Source organism: Plectropomus leopardus, chromosome 17, assembly GCF_008729295.1.
Source record: "Plectropomus leopardus isolate mb chromosome 17, YSFRI_Pleo_2.0, whole genome shotgun sequence".
Lineage (NCBI taxonomy): Eukaryota > Metazoa > Chordata > Actinopteri > Perciformes > Serranidae > Plectropomus > Plectropomus leopardus.
This window is the reverse complement of record NC_056479.1, coordinates 19,750,427-19,768,925: the sequence shown is the minus strand read 5'-3', so window position 1 is coordinate 19,768,925 and position 18,499 is coordinate 19,750,427. Positions and strand designations below refer to the sequence as shown.

The 18,499-nt window shown below is 36.7% G+C and overlaps 1 protein-coding gene across 4 annotated transcripts in view; it reads right to left on the bottom strand.

Moving 5' to 3' along the window:
• Positions 1–105: 105 nt before the first annotated feature.
• Positions 106–18,499, bottom strand: part of arhgap17b (Rho GTPase activating protein 17b) — a 52,113-nt gene continuing 33,719 nt past the window's right edge. Inside the window, exons 16-21 of one of the 4 annotated variants that reach the window (XM_042504248.1) lie at positions 9,079–9,217; positions 7,976–8,248; positions 7,206–7,327; positions 5,353–5,766; positions 4,547–4,598; positions 1,401–1,487 (exon numbers count right to left, since the gene is read on the bottom strand). In XM_042504248.1, coding sequence (XP_042360182.1) covers positions 4,591–4,598; positions 5,353–5,766; positions 7,206–7,327; positions 7,976–8,248; positions 9,079–9,217 — 956 coding nt within the window. In that variant the 3' untranslated portion in view covers positions 1,401–1,487; positions 4,547–4,590. Of the gene's footprint in view, positions 1,488–4,546; positions 4,599–5,352; positions 5,767–7,205; positions 7,328–7,975; positions 8,249–9,078; positions 9,218–18,499 lie in introns of all 4 variants that reach the window. The other 3 variants (XM_042504249.1, XM_042504247.1, XM_042504250.1) reach the window with 3 other exon arrangements.

Here is an 18,499-nt window from a genome sequence, read left to right as displayed (position 1 = left end):
CCATAATAAGTGATATAAGTGAAGTCTTTTCACGCTTTGCATCTCCCTTTGATATGAATAATTACAAATTGACAAATAACTGATGAAAAGAAGCTGACAATGTTGTAAAATTGTTGAAAAACCTTTAATTGTCAAGAGTAATGATGCATTGTATGATGCATAATGTGCAGAAAAGCCAACATAAAAATGCTGAGAAGTAATTTAAAAAAAAACATATTAAAGAGCTGAAAAAAACCCAACAAGATAAAGATTATCAGCCCCAGTAAAATTATACAAAAAATAAGAATTTGGCTGCATTTGGTCATAGCTCTGAGCTTGAATGGGAGTGATCAGTTAAAAGCTATGTACTGAAAATACATTTATCACAATCAGTCTGTTAGAAAAATCCCTTTTAATGATAAAAGCTAATCTCTGAGTTTTAAAGCCATTTAAGAGCTTTGGTAAATCAGTTCAGTTGAAATCAAAATTTAGAAAAAAAATTCCACCCCACTGGTTTACTAGAAGAAAAACTATCAGAAAAATTATGTGCTGTGGAGAGGACACCACTGGAAGACAACTGCATCGTATATTGCACAAAATATTTGGTCATCAACAACCACAACAGAAGCAGAGCAGCTCTAAATTTTTGTTAAATTTCCTTTGGCCCATATCTTTGGTCCTTTACAGTTGTTTGTATAGTGAAGTGTTTGACAATTATTAAAAAGCACTTCCAAATTAAACAATGCATTATGCCAGCTGAAACTGAGAAACTGGAAAATGATAAATAGATCATCAGTGGCTGGTTAACACTCAAATATCCCCACACAGCTCTGCTGAATAAAAAAAATACTAGTTGTCAAGTCTATGTGGCACTAAAACCAGATTCACAGATTTCTGTCTCCAAAAACATTCAGCATTGAACCTTTAGTATCAATAGCAAGATTTTAAAAAAAAGAAGGAGGCAAGTTAAAAGCTTAGCACCCTTTGACTTCAGCTGCTGTGTTCAGGCTATATATATATATTTATATTTAAGTCCCATTAGCCTCGAGACTAGCAAGGCTCTGCAGTCCATTTCTAACATACCCAGCAGTATATAGAACAAAGGGAGTTTGATATTAAGTCTAATAGCTGGACTGGAGTTTTGAGGTTTCTGGTTCAAGTCTCGGCAAAATGAAGATAAGGCAGCCATTTTTTTTCCAGAAAGCAGTCTGAGCATCATATGAGTGGTGCGAAAAGAGCTGGAGTAAACCGATGCGCTTGAGTTACCTGTCTGATATTTGATTCTTAACATTCAAATCTGTTACGTAGACCTCCAGAATAAATGAGGATTTCGATGAAAGCAAGGTCTCTTTTTCTTCAGAGAGCGGTGAAATCTGTCTGAACATTAGGGTCTGGGGGCGGGGCTGGGTTGATGGCGGGCTCTTGACCAGCAGAGCTCTCCCCTTGTTGGTCTGCAATCACCTCAGGGATAAGGGCTCGTCCAAGCCCCTTAAATGACAGGCCTCCGTCTGTACAGGACAGTTAAGGAAGGGATCAACATGTAAATTAGTTTGAGCTCAAGCAATAAACCAAACTTAGAACAGCTAAACACACATATGGTTTCAAACTGGGGAGTGCACACACCACCTTTGAACCATTAGTAAGACACCAAGGATCGATCCCTCTGTCAAATAGCATCAGGGGTTTAGCTCAGTGGGTAAATTGGGCAGTTAGTGTGCTTAAGGTTCCTGGTTCAAGTCTTATACTGGGCAGGTGACTTTTGATGGCTGTCCAAAGCACAGAGCTAAAGGGAACGTCGAAAACAGGCCCTGTATCAGGAGGTTTGGCTCAGAGGGTAAATCAGGTAGTTAGTGTGCCTAAGGTTCCTGGTTCAAGTCTTATGACTTTTGTTGACTGTCCAAAGCACAGAGCTAAAGGGAACGTCGAAAATATGTCATGTATCAGGAGGTTTGGCTCAGCAGGTAATTCAGGTAGTTAGTGTGCCTGAGGTTGGTGGTTCAAATCTTATCCATGACAAGTAACTTTTGAAGACTGTCCAAAGTGCAGAGCTAAAGGGATCGTCAAAACCTTCAAAAGTATCAGGAAGTATGGCTAAGTGGGGAACTCACATGGTTAGTGAGCAGAAGGTTGCTAGTTCAAGCCTCACCTTACACAAGAAAATTTTGAAGACAAAGCATAGAGCTAAAAGGAATGTCAAAAACATGAAGTTGGGTTGAGAGACAGAAAGGACAGTCAAAAGACAAGAAGTTAGGTTAAGAGACAGAAAGTCAGTCAAGTTACAGGCAGATGGGTTGTGAGACAGGAAGGACAGTCAAGAGACAGGAAGTTGAGATGAGAAACAGGAAGTTGGGTTGAAAGATAGGAACATTAATCAAGTTACAACAAGTTAAGTTGAGAGACAGGAAGGGTGAAGGTAGAAGATGAACGTAGAGGATGAGAGTATATGAGGTGAAAAGCAAAGCAGAAGAGTCACTGCCAATACCCATATGACCCTTACATCAGCAGAGCCGACAGATATATCAGCCAATATTTTATTTTATTTATTCCATACAATAGCATTAGGCTGTACGTTCATACAGTTTAGACACTGATTTTCATATCGCAGAACATATTAAGGCATGTAATGTTGAGTGATATATCATTGTGGCTGAAAAACCAGGTGAAGTTGCCCCAAACTAGGTAAAACCAGTATCGGCAGATGCGTCTGTCAAAAATCAAGAAATATCGGTCTGACTGATATATCTGTCGAGTTTCGACAGACGTCACTGCTGATACTGAACTTTCTGCTTCAACACCATATGACCCTTACATCAGCAGAGCCGACATTTTATTTTATGTATGCCATGCAAATGCATTAGGCTATATATTCATTCAGTTTAGACACTGATTTTCATATTGCAGAACATAAGGCACGTAATGTTGAGTGATATATCATTTATATCATTTATCGATTATATCATCAAAAAAATCAGGTAAAGTGGTCCCAAACTGGGTAAAACCAGTATCGGCAGATGTGTCTGTCAAAATCAGGGAATATCGGACTCATATATCAGTCAAGTTTCGACAGACGTCACTCCTGATACTGAATTTTCCTTGCCAAAAACGTAGTTATTTCACAAACACAAAAAAGAAATCCATACATGAGTCAGGTTGATAATCAACTATCTGCTTGTCTTGTATGTGTAAAGTTTTCGTCAACTCTGGCATTATCCCGTAAAATTTCAGCCATGGGTTATGTACTGTTGCATTACCACTTTGCTTGTGAGGTTCAAACTTCCAGCCTGGAAGATTCCAAGTGGCCATGTTATCCCTTGAGCCACATGTCAGTTACTCATGCTTTTTAGGACATTCCCTTAATCTTTGGACACATATGGACAACAGCCATTAAAAGCCATCTGTCCCAAGCAAGGCTCGAACCTCAGACCTTTAGGACTGCAAGTGGCTACTTAACCCACTGAGCTAAACCTCCTGCCATTCAAGTCATTTTGAATGTTCTGTTTCACACTCTTGTTTGGACATTAGTCTTTGAAATAGAGATTAAGTAAAATAGAACAAAATAAAAACCTGAAATACTCTTAGAGATAATCCAACTGACAATTAGATTATTTTTGGCGTTGTTTTTCCCTCTGTGGTGTGGACAGCTGCTTGTAAAATATGTTGTCATGGATGGGTCATGATCCCATGATTCCATGACCTTCAGGCAAGCACCTTAACCAACTGAGCTAAACCTTCTGATATGTGAAATGTGTTTTCACTTGAAGTTGACACTCTTCTCTGGGAAGCGGTCTGTAAACCTGTATAAGGCTCAAACTCAACATTCCAAATAGTTTTTTTTTTTTTTTGTTTTAATATTAATTAATTTGCATGAAATTTTCATGGTTTGGTCTACAAATGATGTACATTGAATTTATGTGCCCTCCAGTGCCATCTAGTGGGCACTGGAAGTACTACACCATGTGTAATATCTCAGTCGAGGGTCAAAACTCATGGTGTGCATTATCTGGCTTTCACAGAATTGAACGATTATCTTTGAGTGGTTGACTCACATTAGATCACCCACCAGTTAGAGAAAGAGGGACATGGTATTTGCTGTAGCTTTAGAGGTAGAAAAAATACAACTACCAGAATGCACCGCTCTGCACTAGACTAATAAATACTCTATTTCAGAAGTATTTGTGTCTGTCTAATGCAAAAACAGTTATGAAAAGACCATAACTCTAGCGGTGAAATACTTCTTTAAATAACATCTTTAAATGTGGAGGCAGTTATTAGAGAGTATCCTTGGTGTGTTTATTGTTAAAAAGAAGACGCACATACAGAGTAACAGCACACAGTCAGTTTAAAGTCTGTATAGTATATTAGTTATCACAAAAACTTTTAGCAGGCCACCAGCATCGGGGATGATGCAGGAATCACATGCATGTTAGTTTTGTTAGACAGCAGGGTTAAACAGCAGGGCAAGTGCATACCAATATACATAAACATATGTATACAGTATGTGCACGGCAACACAGACATGCAGTGGACACAAAAGCAGGACTAACACATCAGCCAATCAGATCCTTACCATTACCTGCCTTGCAAAGCTCATCTTACAGGCAGACCAGCAGCTCAGACATCTGTAATATTCACACATTATCTGTCATGCGTCAGATCACCACAGTTACATTTAGTGTGTGAGGCTCTATGACACAGTGACACCCAAAAGCCAGAAAGCTAAATACAGCAACGCCCTGAGAGGAAGCTGAAATCACGCAATACTGAAAACAGTATGAGCAGACTATCAGCAAGTGATTTCAGTCACTGAAACGCTTAAACAGAAGAAGAAATCATAATGTTAAGGATCAATAAAGATGTGTTCCTTCTGATGGTGTTCTCTGCACTATGCATAGTAGAAATATATATAAAATTATTTAACTGAAAAGATAAAACAGTTGCTCACTGCATACAGAGTAAAGCGCTTATATAATAAATAATAAATTAATATAACACCTACTACTAAAGTTTCCATTCAAAAATCCCTGTCAAAGAGTACACATTAGGCATAAAATGCACATATATGGACATATGCTTCTTTCACTGTAATTATGTTAACGTATATGTAAACATATCCAAATTATTATAAATAAGACTTTTAGGGTTTCTCATTTCTCTTGCACAATCTTTACTGTTTTTTATTATAGATTTTTGCTAAATTGAAATGTTATTATCCTTGATTTGTGCAGCCTGGTGTGGCTTTATTTATTTGAAATATTATTCTTAATCACAGTTTTCTTTTTCACGAATTACTGGTGTTATTTAAATCACGACACTGCACACTGCTTTTTGTGGTTCAGTAGAAAGACACTGAAAAACAGAATTTTTGAAGCTCACCTGTTATGATCTTGGAGGCTGAGCCAAAGAGGCCATTACCGTTGTCATTCGCTGCAGGTTGTGGGGGTGGCGGCATGCTGGGTCGGGGCCGTGGCCTAGGCGCCGGCCTGGAGGGGCGAGGGAGGGATCCAGAGTGGTAGGAAGACAGCGGGTTGGACTGCGATCCATCATGAGGCGGAGTGTCAGGAGGGGTAGGAGTGCTGGGGGGAGAAGGCTCCGACTCCCCCTGGCTTGGTTGAGCTTGAGGAGGCTGTGGAGGCGGATGGCTCGGGGCGTGGATTGGGCTGTCTTTGCCAGGGTGGCGCCTGGGCGTGATGGGTGGGTGATGAAGGGATCCGGGTGTCTGGGTGTTGCTGGGCTGAGAGGCAAAGGGGCTGAACTGTTTGGGCGGGGCTGGGGCCTGCTTCTTGGTGCCTTCAGAGAAAAACATAATTATTGAATAATATTAAGATTATGGATCGACATCAGTTTTCTTTTGCTGTGTTCAAATGCCTTTCACAAGCTATTTGACCCTTTGAAACCTGAGCAAATTGGCTTGATTCCTTTTTAATAACATGGGTTATGAGTAACATCCTACAAATTGCAATAAAGTGTCAATATGTAAAATGTTATGTAAATATATTGTAATGTAAAAATGTAACAAGAAAACTACATCCCACAAGGATGAGGATTATAAGAAAATCTTCCAAAAAAAAGAGAACATTTTCCCCAAATTATGACTTTATTTATCATTTTATAATTAAAATCATGTTACAGAAAAAGAAAAAAGAAAACATATAAAATAAATGCATGTTTAAAGGCCATTTTTGTTTATTTTTCAGGAAATATTTTCAGGGAATTTTCTTGTAACTTTGGTCTTGTTATGTTGCTTGTTTTCTTATGTTTCTGAAAGAAAATTAACCAATTTGCTCAGGTTTAAAGGGTTAAGGCCATGACACACCAAACTGACTGTTCGCCATCAATCAATGTTGACCATTTGTGAGCGTCTGTTGCCCTTGTTGCTGCATTGTGTCATGCACCGTTGGCCCTCGCGTGCTCCTTTTCAGTTGTTTCAGCATGTTCAACTGTCATCAGAGATGGTGCAGAATTTAAGTAAGGAAAGTAGACAAAAGGCTTAAAATTAGATTGAAACAAGCTTGTTATATTCAGCGTTCCCACAATAATGAAAAACCTGGAAAATTCATAGAATTAGTCAAAATCTATGAAAGTTTTGGAAAAGTTTTGATGACATGCAAAAAAGTGTGATGTTTGTTCAACTACGTTTTGTCATTTTGGGTTCGTCTCTCCCTTCATTTATGCTGGCTGGCTGAAATTATGTTAAAAAAGAGTCTGAAACAGTTTGAATCTGATATGTTGGGATAAGACTGAACAGATGATATGTTGAATCTAATGCTGGACTAGTGGGACAAGAAAAAAAGAGTCTTAATTATGGGTCCTTGAAAAGTCATTGAAAAGTTTGGAAATTCTGTCTTTGGAAATGTGTGGGGACCCTGTATATTTAGTAAAATTATTTTTTTTTTTAGCCATTGAGCTCTTCTGTAGAAACGTCTCCTAAGTATTTGAATTGATGTTTACAGACACACTGTAAATATGTTTTTTTTCTGTCAACATTGGATTGTGTTATTAATGTGCTAAGTGGTTAACTTTCCCTTAGTACAGCGAGTTATTTCCTTTCAAGCAGGCACAGAACGTATCTGCTGGTTGGCTGTCAGTTGTAGTCGTTGCGTTGTGTTTCTGTGCCACTTTTTGGCAAATGTGAGGGGACGCATCAGTTGGCTTTGTTGCCACTACATCTTTGTGGGTTTGGTGTCTGCGCCTTTAAATAATCAGAATAAAATTGTATTTTTCCTCACCTCTGCGAACCATATGAGGACTAGGCCCCCTGGATCCACCCTGAGAGTGAGGGGTTCCTACAGAAAGATGGACTGAACCATTCCTCTGGGGAGGGGGGGTAGATGTAACCTCACGGGCCGGGCTGTAGAAATACAAAAATAATAGAAATGTTAATCCATCAACATGTCATCAGTACTTTTCGCAAATTTTAACAAGAAATGCTGTAAGAATGCATGCATGTAATTTATATAAAACAAACTGCATGTTTTCCCATTCAAAAGCTTATTACATTAGATGAAGGTTATCACATCAGGAATAACTCACAAAACAGTGTAAAGACAAGTGTGGAGGCAAGGATGCAAAATCAGTTTGTTCAGGAGTTCAGTACTGTGTTACATGCAAAATCAGACATCGCCACGAATAAGTCGAACACTCAGAAACACTAACAGGCAGGCAACAAGGAGGGGGAGTAGATCTTTAAAATTTGAACTAGTCAATCATCACAACAAGCAGGAGGGAGGTTAAGAGTTATCTGTAATCAAAGCATTGCATGATTTCTGTTGCATTACATTCATAATTTGTTAAAATGAAAACAAATTTAAAAGATGTGGACATTATAAACTTTGTTTTTCTTTTGTTTCTCTATTTTAGGACTTCTGACATGGGAAATGAAAACTTAAAGATGAATCAAACACACAACAAACACAAAGGGCGGGTGAGCTCCGGATTGACTGATTGGCTGCGAGCAGGCGGTGGAGTATTGTTGCGACCTCAGCTCGCTCCTCCTTACCTGCTCTCCTCTGCGCTGAGCTGGGTTACAACCTGAGGTTGCACTGTGGCTACCTGGACCCCACCACCCAGACCACCACCAACACCACCACCACCAGGCTGCTCAGCCTCTGTAGCCGGGGACGAGAGCTGCGGCTGGGGCTCAGGATGGGCAGGACCCCCGGCTTCCAGAGGGGGCAGTGGGGGTTGGAAGGTGGGTGAGGTTAGCTGCGGCTGCTTTCTATTTACAGCGCTGGCTCTACGTGGAGTGGGCTCCGGCTGTTTGTTAACAGTGCTAGGGAAGGGGGGAGAGGGGAGAGAGTTCAGGAGGACAGACCACACGCCATCGGACAGAGTGAAAGAGCAAGAGACCGAGAGAGACTGAAAAACAGCAAGAGCAGAGACAGACAGAGAGAAATGGTGCAGGAGACAGAAAGAGACGCCACTTCCTGAGTTCAATGAAACCAGTTCAGAAGGAGGAACCCAAAAGGGACATAAAACCACATGACAGTGACCTTTTAAATAGAACAACTTCGAACTGCAACATCTCTGCAGGGACAGAAGAGACAGATGCCACACCATACAAAAACAAAATGCAACAGAGGAAGCCCACACAAAACATAAAACCAGCAACCTACAGTGTGACCTAAGCTTTAATTTGGAAACAAAGGAGATAACACAAAAGTACACAAGAGCAACACACGAGAATTATAGTTCTAGACAAAATGTTGTCCCAATGAGATGGAAATCATGTTCAAAGCGGTTTGTGTTTGTCTAAAAGAGAACTGCTTTTTCATCATGTTCTGTACCAATCTTGAGGAAAACATAACCGACTTAGCTTGTGCTAAAAGCAAAAATGTTCTGCTAAAATCACAAAATAACATTATTCTCTTCTTTTACTTATCAGTATCTGGATTCATGGGAGCTACATTGGACTGCGGCACAGCTTTGAAGTCTGGACTGGGCAGATCTTCAGTGGGTGTTTCTGTGACTGTGATGGACTCGTTGGCCACTACATAGAGGGCCGACACGACCGGACCCCGCGACTCCTGCCTGCTCAGTGTCTTGGGACGGGACGGAAGGGTGAGGGGCAGGCTGAGGCTGAGGTTGGGGCGAGGCAGGTACCTGTCTTTACGGGGGGTGTGACTGTCCCCGTCCTGCCCCACCAGGCTGCCGGGGCGTTTCCTATCCAGGCCAGGTTCGGGATCTGGGGTGGCGGGGTGGGTGGGCATGGCAAACATGCCCGACACGTTGAAGTCCACCTCTAGAAGAAGAGAGAAGCAAACAGAAAAGAGATGATGAAAATAACAACAGTGGTAAGAATGATCTCTAATTCCATGATCAAACATATCTCATACAACATCAAAATTTAATTATAATGTCATAGTATGCTACATGAATGAAAAACAAAATATCGTAGTATAGAATATCATAAAATATAATCATAAATGTATGAAAAATATGGTATACGATGGCATGAAAAAAGAAACATTTTCAAAAAAAAAAAATCATAGTATGTTATGACAAAAAATGTTAAATTCGAATTAAAAAAAAAACACCATAGTGAAGTATGTCATTAAATTGTGGGGAAAAAAATTCATAGTGTAGTTTGTCAAAAAAAACTCTTATCATTTGTCAAATAAAGACCATATAGTATTTAAAAAAGATTGGATAAGAATGTCAGAGTATAAAAAGTCTTTTATTTATGAAAAAAAGGTAAAAAAAAAAATAAAAAAAAAAGAGTTTTTATTCAAAAAAGTTTACTAAAACATGACCCTACATGCTATGACATTTAAAACAAAGAACTGTCCAGAAACCCAAAAAATAGCATGTTGCCAGAAACATGCACATGCAAAACACAAAACAGCCAGAAACCCCATAAATTAGTAGGTCGAAAAAATGACAAAAAAAGCAAGGCTATAGTATGGCAAAAATGTCAAAATATGACAAGTCCAAAAAACAGCTGAAAACCACTTAGAATAGAACGCAGAGTCATATTATACTATACAGCATTGAAAAAACATCCACAAACTGGCCAGAAACCCAAAAAATAGCATGTCAAAAAAATGACCAAAGAAGCAAGGCTATAGTATGGTGAAAAACGGAAAAACAAGACATGTCCAGAAAACCAGCAGAAAAACACTAGGTATAGCATATAGAGTCATGCTATAGTATACAATGCAAAAATAGCAACATATCCTGTCAAAAAACGACCCTAAAAATGGTAAAATGTTAAAATATGGTATTAAAATGTCATGTCCCAAAATTTCATATACTAGAATTTCATGATGAAGTGATTAAAAAGTATCATATATTTAGTTGTCAAAATATTTGATGACAATGGCATTGTACAGGTTCCCATTAAATTTAGATCAAACTATCATTGCACTGCATTATAACCCCTGGGGCCTTTGTGTGTTGTTTTGTTGCAGTGCTCCTCGTACATGTTGTCAGTGTTCCTGGTTCCTGGCCAGTTTCAACAGCAGGTTCATTTAGGAATTGGAGGAAGCTGGCCACTGTCTCCACGTTCCCTTAAAAACCACCCCATAATGCTTTTTGTGGTGGACGACTTCTCCTTTGCAACATGTCATCTTACATTCTCATTTGTTTTTGCTTTGCTGTGCAGTATTTTTGCAAAATTCTACTTTATCTCACGGTTTATGTTTTAGAAAACATTAATTGTGAACTTTAACACTGATATTTGTAAACCTTAAACTTGTGTGAAATAAAATTCTTTTTGTGTGTGTGTGCTTAAGTAAGTCCAAGGAGTAGCCAAAAACATCATAATGTATCATGTGGAGATAAAAAACAAAACAAAGGACAAATATACTGTAGTAGGGAATGTTCAGACCAGAAACTTCATGATAAAACATGTCAAAAAATCTGAAAACGTTATTGTATGATTTGGTCAAAAATTTCAAAATATGACATGTCCCAAAAACAGCTGAAAACAATTTAAACAGAATAAAAGATCATGCTGACACATGACATAGAATAAAATGTTACAAAAACTGCCAAAACCACATAAACTAGCATGTCGAAAAATTGACCAAAGAAGCAAGGCTATAGTATGGCAAAAATGTCAAAATATGACAAGTCCAAAAAAACAGCTGAAAACCACTTAGAATAGCACGTAGAGTCATATTATACTATACAGTAGTGAAAAAACATCCATAAACTGGCCAGAAACCCAAAAAATAGCATGTCGAAAAATTGACCAAAGAAGCAAGGCTATAGTATGGCAAAAATGTCAAAATATGACATGAAAACCACTTAGAATAGCACGTAGAGTCATATTATACTATACAGTAGTGAAAAAACATCCAAAAACTGGCCAGAAACCCAAAAAATAGCATGTCGAAAAATTGACCAAAGAAGCAAGGCTATAGTATGGCAAAAATGTCAAAATATGACAAGTCCAAAAAACAGCTGAAAACCACTTAGAATAGCACGTAGAGTCATATTATACTATACAGTATTGAAAAAACATCCACAAAACTGGCCAGAAACCCAAAAAAATAGCATGTCGAAAAATTGACCAAAGAAGCAAGGCTATAGTATGGCAAAAATGTCAAAATATGACAAGTCCAAAAAACAGCTGAAAAACCACTTAGAATAGCACGTAGAGTCATATTATACTATACAGTATTGAAAAAAACATCCACAAAACTGGCCAGAAACCCAAAAAATAGCATGTCGAAAAATTGACCAAAGAAGCAAGGCTATAGTATGGCAAAAATGTCAAAATATGACATGTCCAAAAAACAGCTGAAAACCACTTAGAATAGCACGTAGAGTCATATTATACTATACAGTATTGAAAAAACATCCAAAAACTGGCCAGAAACCCAAAAAATAGCATGTCGAAAAATTGACCAAAGAAGCAAGGCTATAGTATGGCAAAAATGTCAAAATATGACAAGTCCAAAAAACAGCTGAAAACCACTTAGAATAGCACGTAGAGTCATATTATACTATACAGTATTGAAAAAACATCCAAAAAACTGGCCAGAAACCCAAAAAAATAGCATGTCGAAAAATTGACCAAAGAAGAAGCAAGGCTATAGTATGGCAAAAATGTCAAAATATGACAAGTCCAAAAAACAGCTGAAAACCACTTAGAATAGCACATAGAGTCATATTATACTATACAGTATTGAAAAAAAACATCCAAAACTGGCCAGAAACCCAAAAAATAGCATGTCGAAAAATTGACCAAAGAAGCAAGGCTATAGTATGGCAAAAATGTCAAAATATGACAAGTCCAAAAAAAAAGCTGAAAACCACTTAGAATAGCACGTAGAGTCATATATATACTATACAGTAGTGAAAAAACATCCAAAAACTGTCAGAAACCCAAAAAAATAGCATGTCGAAAAAATTGACCAAAGAAGCAAGGCTATAGTATGGCAAAAATGTCAAAATATGACAAGTCCAAAAAACAGCTGAAAACCACTTAGAATAGCACGTAGAGTCATATTATACTATACAGTATTGAAAAAACATCCACAAACTGGCCAGAAACCCAAAAAATAGCATGTCGAAAAATTGACCAAAGAAGCAAGGCTATAGTATGGCAAAAATGTCAAAATATGACATGTCCAAAAAACAGCTGAAAACCACTTAGAATAGCACGTAGAGTCATATTATACTATACAGTATTGAAAAAAAAACATCAAAAAAAAACTGGCCAGAAACCCAAAAAATAGCATGTCGAAAAAATGACCAAAGAAGCAAGGCTATAGTATGGCAAAAATGTCAAAATATGACATGTCCAAAAAACAGCTGAAAACCACTTAGAATAGCACGTAGAGTCATATTATACTATACAGTATTGAAAAAACATCCAAAACTGGCCAGAAACCCAAAAAATAGCATGTCGAAAAAATGACCAAAGAAGCAAGGCTATAGTATGGCAAAAATGTCAAAATATGACATGTCCAAAAAACAGCTGAAAACCACTTAGAATAGCACGTAGAGTCATATTATACTATACAGCATTGAAAAAAAAACATCCAAAAAACTGTCAGAAACCCAAAAAATAGCATGTCGAAAAATTGACCAAAGAAGCAAGGCTATAGTATGGCAAAAATGTCAAAATATGACATGTCCAAAAAACAGCTGAAACACTTAGAATAGCACGTAGAGTCATATTATACTATACAGTATTGAAAAAAACATCCACAAACTGGCCAGAAACCCAAAAAATAGCATGTCGAAAAAATTGACCAAAGAAGCAAGGCTATAGTATGGCAAAAATGTCAAAATATGACAAGTCCAAAAAAACAGCTGAAAACCACTTAGAATAGCACGTAGAGTCATATTATACTATACAGTATTGAAAAAAACATCCAAAAACTGGCCAGAAACCAAAAAATAGCATGTCGAAAAATTGACCAAAGAAGCAAGGCTATAGTATGGCAAAAATGTCAAAATATGACATGTCCAAAAAACAGCTGAAAACCACTTAGAATAGCACGTAGAGTCATATTATACTATACAGTATTGAAAAAACATCCAAAAAAACTGGCCAGAAACCCAAAAAATAGCATGTCGAAAAAATTGACCAAAGAAGCAAGGCTATAGTATGGCAAAAATGTCAAAATATGACAAGTCCAAAAAACAGCTGAAAACCACTTAGAATAGCACGTAGAGTCATATTTATACTATACAGTATTGAAAAAAACATCCAAAAAAACTGGCCAGAAACCCAAAAAATAGCATGTCGAAAAATTGACCAAAGAAGCAAGGCTATAGTATGGCAAAAATGTCAAAATATGACATGTCCAAAAAACAGCTGAAAACCACTTAGAATAGCACGTAGAGTCATATTTATACTATACAGTATTGAAAAAACATCCACAAACTGGCCAGAAACCCAAAAAATAGCATGTCGAAAAATTGACCAAAGAAGCAAGGCTATAGTATGGCAAAAATGTCAAAATATGACAAGTCCAAAAAACAGCTGAAAACCACTTAGAATAGCACGTAGAGTCATATTATACTATACAGTATTGAAAAAAACATCCAAAACTGGCCAGAAACCCAAAAAATAGCATGTCGAAAAATTGACCAAAGAAGCAAGGCTATAGTATGGCAAAAATGTCAAAATATGACAAGTCCAAAAAACAGCTGAAAACCACTTAGAATAGCACGTAGAGTCATATTATACTATACAGTATTGAAAAAACATCCACAAAAAAACTGGCCAGAAACCCAAAAAAATAGCATGTCGAAAAATTGACCAAAGAAGCAAGGCTATAGTATGGCAAAAATGTCAAAATATGACATGTCCAAAAAACAGCTGAAAACCACTTAGAATAGCACGTAGAGTCATATTATACTATACAGTATTGAAAAAACATCCACAAAAACGGCCAGAAACCCAAAAAATAGCATGTCGAAAAATTGACCAAAAAGCAAGGCTATAGTATGGCAAAAATGTCAAAATATGACAAGTCCAAAAAACAGCTGAAAACCACTTAGAATAGCACGTAGAGTTAGAGTCATATTATACTATACAGTAGTGAAAAAACATCATCCAAAAACTGGCCAGAAACCCAAAAAATAGCATGTCGAAAAAATGACCAAAGAAGCAAGGCTATAGTATGGCAAAAATGTCAAAATATGACAAGTCCAAAAAACAGCTGAAAACCACTTAGAATAGCACGTAGAGTCATATTATACTATACAGTAGTGAAAAAACATCCAAAAACTGGCCAGAAACCCAAAAAAATAGCATGTCGAAAAATTGACCAAAGAAGCAAGGCTATAGTATGGCAAAAATGTCAAAATATGACAAGTCCAAAAAACAGCTGAAAACCACTTAGAATAGCACGTAGAGTCATATTATACTATACAGTATTGAAAAAAAAAACATCCAAAAAACTGGCCAGAAACCCAAAAAATAGCATGTCGAAAAATTGACCAAAGAAGCAAGGCTATAGTATGGCAAAAATGTCAAAATATGACATGTCCAAAAAACAGCTGAAAACCACTTAGAATAGCACGTAGAGTCATATTATACTATACAGTATTGAAAAAACATCCAAAAAACTGTCCAGAAACCCAAAAAAATAGCATGTCGAAAAATTGACCAAAGAAGCAAGGCTATAGTATGGCAAAAATGTCAAAATATGACATGTCCAAAAAACAGCTGAAAACCACTTAGAATAGCACGTAGAGTCATATTATACTATACAGTATTGAAAAAAAACATCCAAAAAACTGGCCAGAAACCCAAAAAAATAGCATGTCGAAAAATTGACCAAAGAAGCAAGGCTATAGTATGGCAAAAATGTCAAAATATGACAAGTCCAAAAAACAGCTGAAAACCACTTAGAATAGCACGTAGAGTCATATTATACTATACAGTATGAAAAAACATCCATAAACTGGCCAGAAACCCAAAAAATAGCATGTCGAAAAAAATTGACCAAAGAAGCAAGGCTATAGTATGGCAAAAATGTCAAAATATGACAAGTCCAAAAAACAGCTGAAAAACCACCACTTAGAATAGCACGTAGAGTCATATTATACTATACAGTAGTGAAAAAACATCCACAAAAACTGGCCAGAAACCCAAAAAATAGCATGTCGAAAAATTGACCAAAGAAGCAAGGCTATAGTATGGCAAAAATGTCAAAATATGACATGTCCAAAAAACAGCTGAAAACCACTTAGAATAGCACGTAGAGTCATATTATACTATACAGTATTGAAAAAACATCCACAAAACTGGGCCAGAAACCCAAAAAAAAATAGCATGTCGAAAAATTGACCAAAGAAGAAGCAAGGCTATAGTATGGCAAAAATGTCAAAATATGACAAGTCCAAAAAACAGCTGAAAACCACTTAGAATAGCACGTAGAGTCATTATATACTATACAGTATTGAAAAAACATCCACAAACTGGCCAGAAACCCAAAAAATAGCATGTCGAAAAATTGACCAAAGAAGCAAGGCTATAGTATGGCAAAAATGTCAAAATATGACATGTCCAAAAAACAGCTGAAAACCACTTAGAATAGCACGTAGAGTCATATTATACTATACAGTAGTGAAAAAACATCCAAAAACTGGCCAGTGGCCAGAAACCCAAAAAATAGCATGTCGAAAAAATTGACCAAAGAGAAGCAAGGCTATAGTATGGCAAAAATGTCAAAATATGACAAGTCCAAAAAACAGCTGAAAACCACTTAGAATAGCACGTAGAGTCATATTATACTATACAGTATTGAAAAAAACACATCCAAAAAACTGGCCAGAAACCCAAAAAAATAGCATGTCGAAAAATTGACCAAAGAAGCAAGGCTATAGTATGGCAAAAATGTCAAAATATGACAAGTCCAAAAAACAGCTGAAAACCACTTAGAATAGCACGTAAAGTCATATTATACTATACAGTATTGAAAAAACATCCAAAAACTGGCCAGAAACCCAAAAAAATAGCATGTCGAAAAATTGACCAAAGAAGCAAGGCTATAGTATGGCAAAAATGTCAAAATATGACAAGTCCAAAAAACAGCTGAAAACCACTTAGAATAGCACGTAGAGTCATATTATACTATACAGTATTGAAAAAACATCCACAAACTGGCCAGAAACCCAAAAAATAGCATGTCGAAAAATTGACAAAGAAGCAAGGCTATAGTATGGCAAAAATGTCAAAATATGACAAGTCCAAAAAACAGCTGAAAACCACTTAGAATAGCACGTAGAGTCATATTATACTATACAGTAGTGAAAAAAACATCCATCCAAAAACTGGCCAGAAACCCAAAAAATAGCATGTCGAAAAATTGACCAAAGAAGCAAGGCTATAGTATGGCAAAAATGTCAAAATATGACATGTCCAAAAAACAGCTGAAAACCACTTAGAATAGCACGTAGAGTCATATTATACTATACAGTATTGAAAAAAACATCCACAAAACTGGCCAGAAACCCAAAAAATAGCATGTCGAAAAATTGACCAAAGAAGCAAGGCTATAGTATGGCAAAAATGTCAAAATATGACATGTCCAAAAAACAGCTGAAAACCACTTAGAATAGCACGTAGAGTCATATTATACTATACAGTATTGAAAAAACATCCACAAAAACTGGCCAGAAACCCAAAAAATAGCATGTCGAAAATTGACCAAAGAAGCAAGGCTATAGTATGGCAAAAATGTCAAAATATGACAAGTCCAAAAAACAGCTGAAAACCACTTAGAATAGATAGCACGTAGAGTCATATTATACTATACAGTATTGAAAAAACATCCACAAACTGGCCAGAAACCCAAAAAATAGCATGTCGAAAAATTGACCAAAGAAGCAAGGCTATAGTATGGCAAAAATGTCAAAATATGACATGTCCAAAAAACAGCTGAAAACCACTTAGAATAGCACGTAGAGTCATATTATACTATACAGTAGTGAAAAAAAAAATCCAAAAAAACTGGCCAGAAACCCAAAAAATAGCATGTCGAAAAATTGACCAAAGAAGCAAGGCTATAGTATGGCAAAAATGTCAAAATATGACAAGTCCAAAAAACAGCTGAAAACCACTTAGAATAGCACGTAGAGTCATATTATACTATACAGTATTGAAAAAACATCCACAAACTGGCCAGAAACCCAAAAATAGCATGTCGAAAAATTGACCAAAGAAGCAAGGCTATAGTATGGCAAAAATGTCAAAATATGACAAGTCCAAAAAACAGCTGAAAACCACTTAGAATAGCACGTAGAGTCATATTATACTATACAGTATTGAAAAAAACATCCACAAACTGGCCAGAAACCCAAAAAAAATATAGCATGTCGAAAAATGACCAAAGAAGCAAGGCTATAGTATGGCAAAAAAAATGTCAAAATATGACAAGTCCAAAAAAGCTGAAAACCACTTAGAATAGCACGTAGAGTCATATTATACTATACAGTATTGAAAAAACATCCACAAACTGGCCAAAACCCAAAAAATAGCATGTCGAAAAATTGACCAAAGAAGCAAGGCTATAGTATGGCAAAAATGTCAAAATATGACAAGTCCAAAAAAAACAGCTGAAAACCACTTAGAATAGCACGTAGAGTCATATTTATACTATACAGTATGAAAAAAAAAACATCCAAAAACTGGCCAGAAAACCCAAAAAATAGCATGTCGAAAAATTGACCAAAGAAGCAAGGCTATAGTATGGCAAAAATGTCAAAATATGACATGTCCAAAAAACAGCTGAAAACCACTTAGAATAGCACGTAGAGTCATATTATACTATACAGTATTGAAAAAACATCCACAAACTGGCCAGAAACCCAAAAAATAGCATGTCGAAAAATTGACCAAAGAAGCAAGGCTATAGTATGGCAAAAATGTCAAAATATGACAAGTCCAAAAAAGCAGCTGAAAACCACTTAGAATAGCACGTAGAGTCATATTATACTATACAGTATTGAAAAAACATCCACAAAAAACTGGCCAGAAACCCAAAAAATAGCATGTCGAAAAATTGACCAAAGAAGCAAGGCTATAGTATGGCAAAAATGTCAAAATATGACA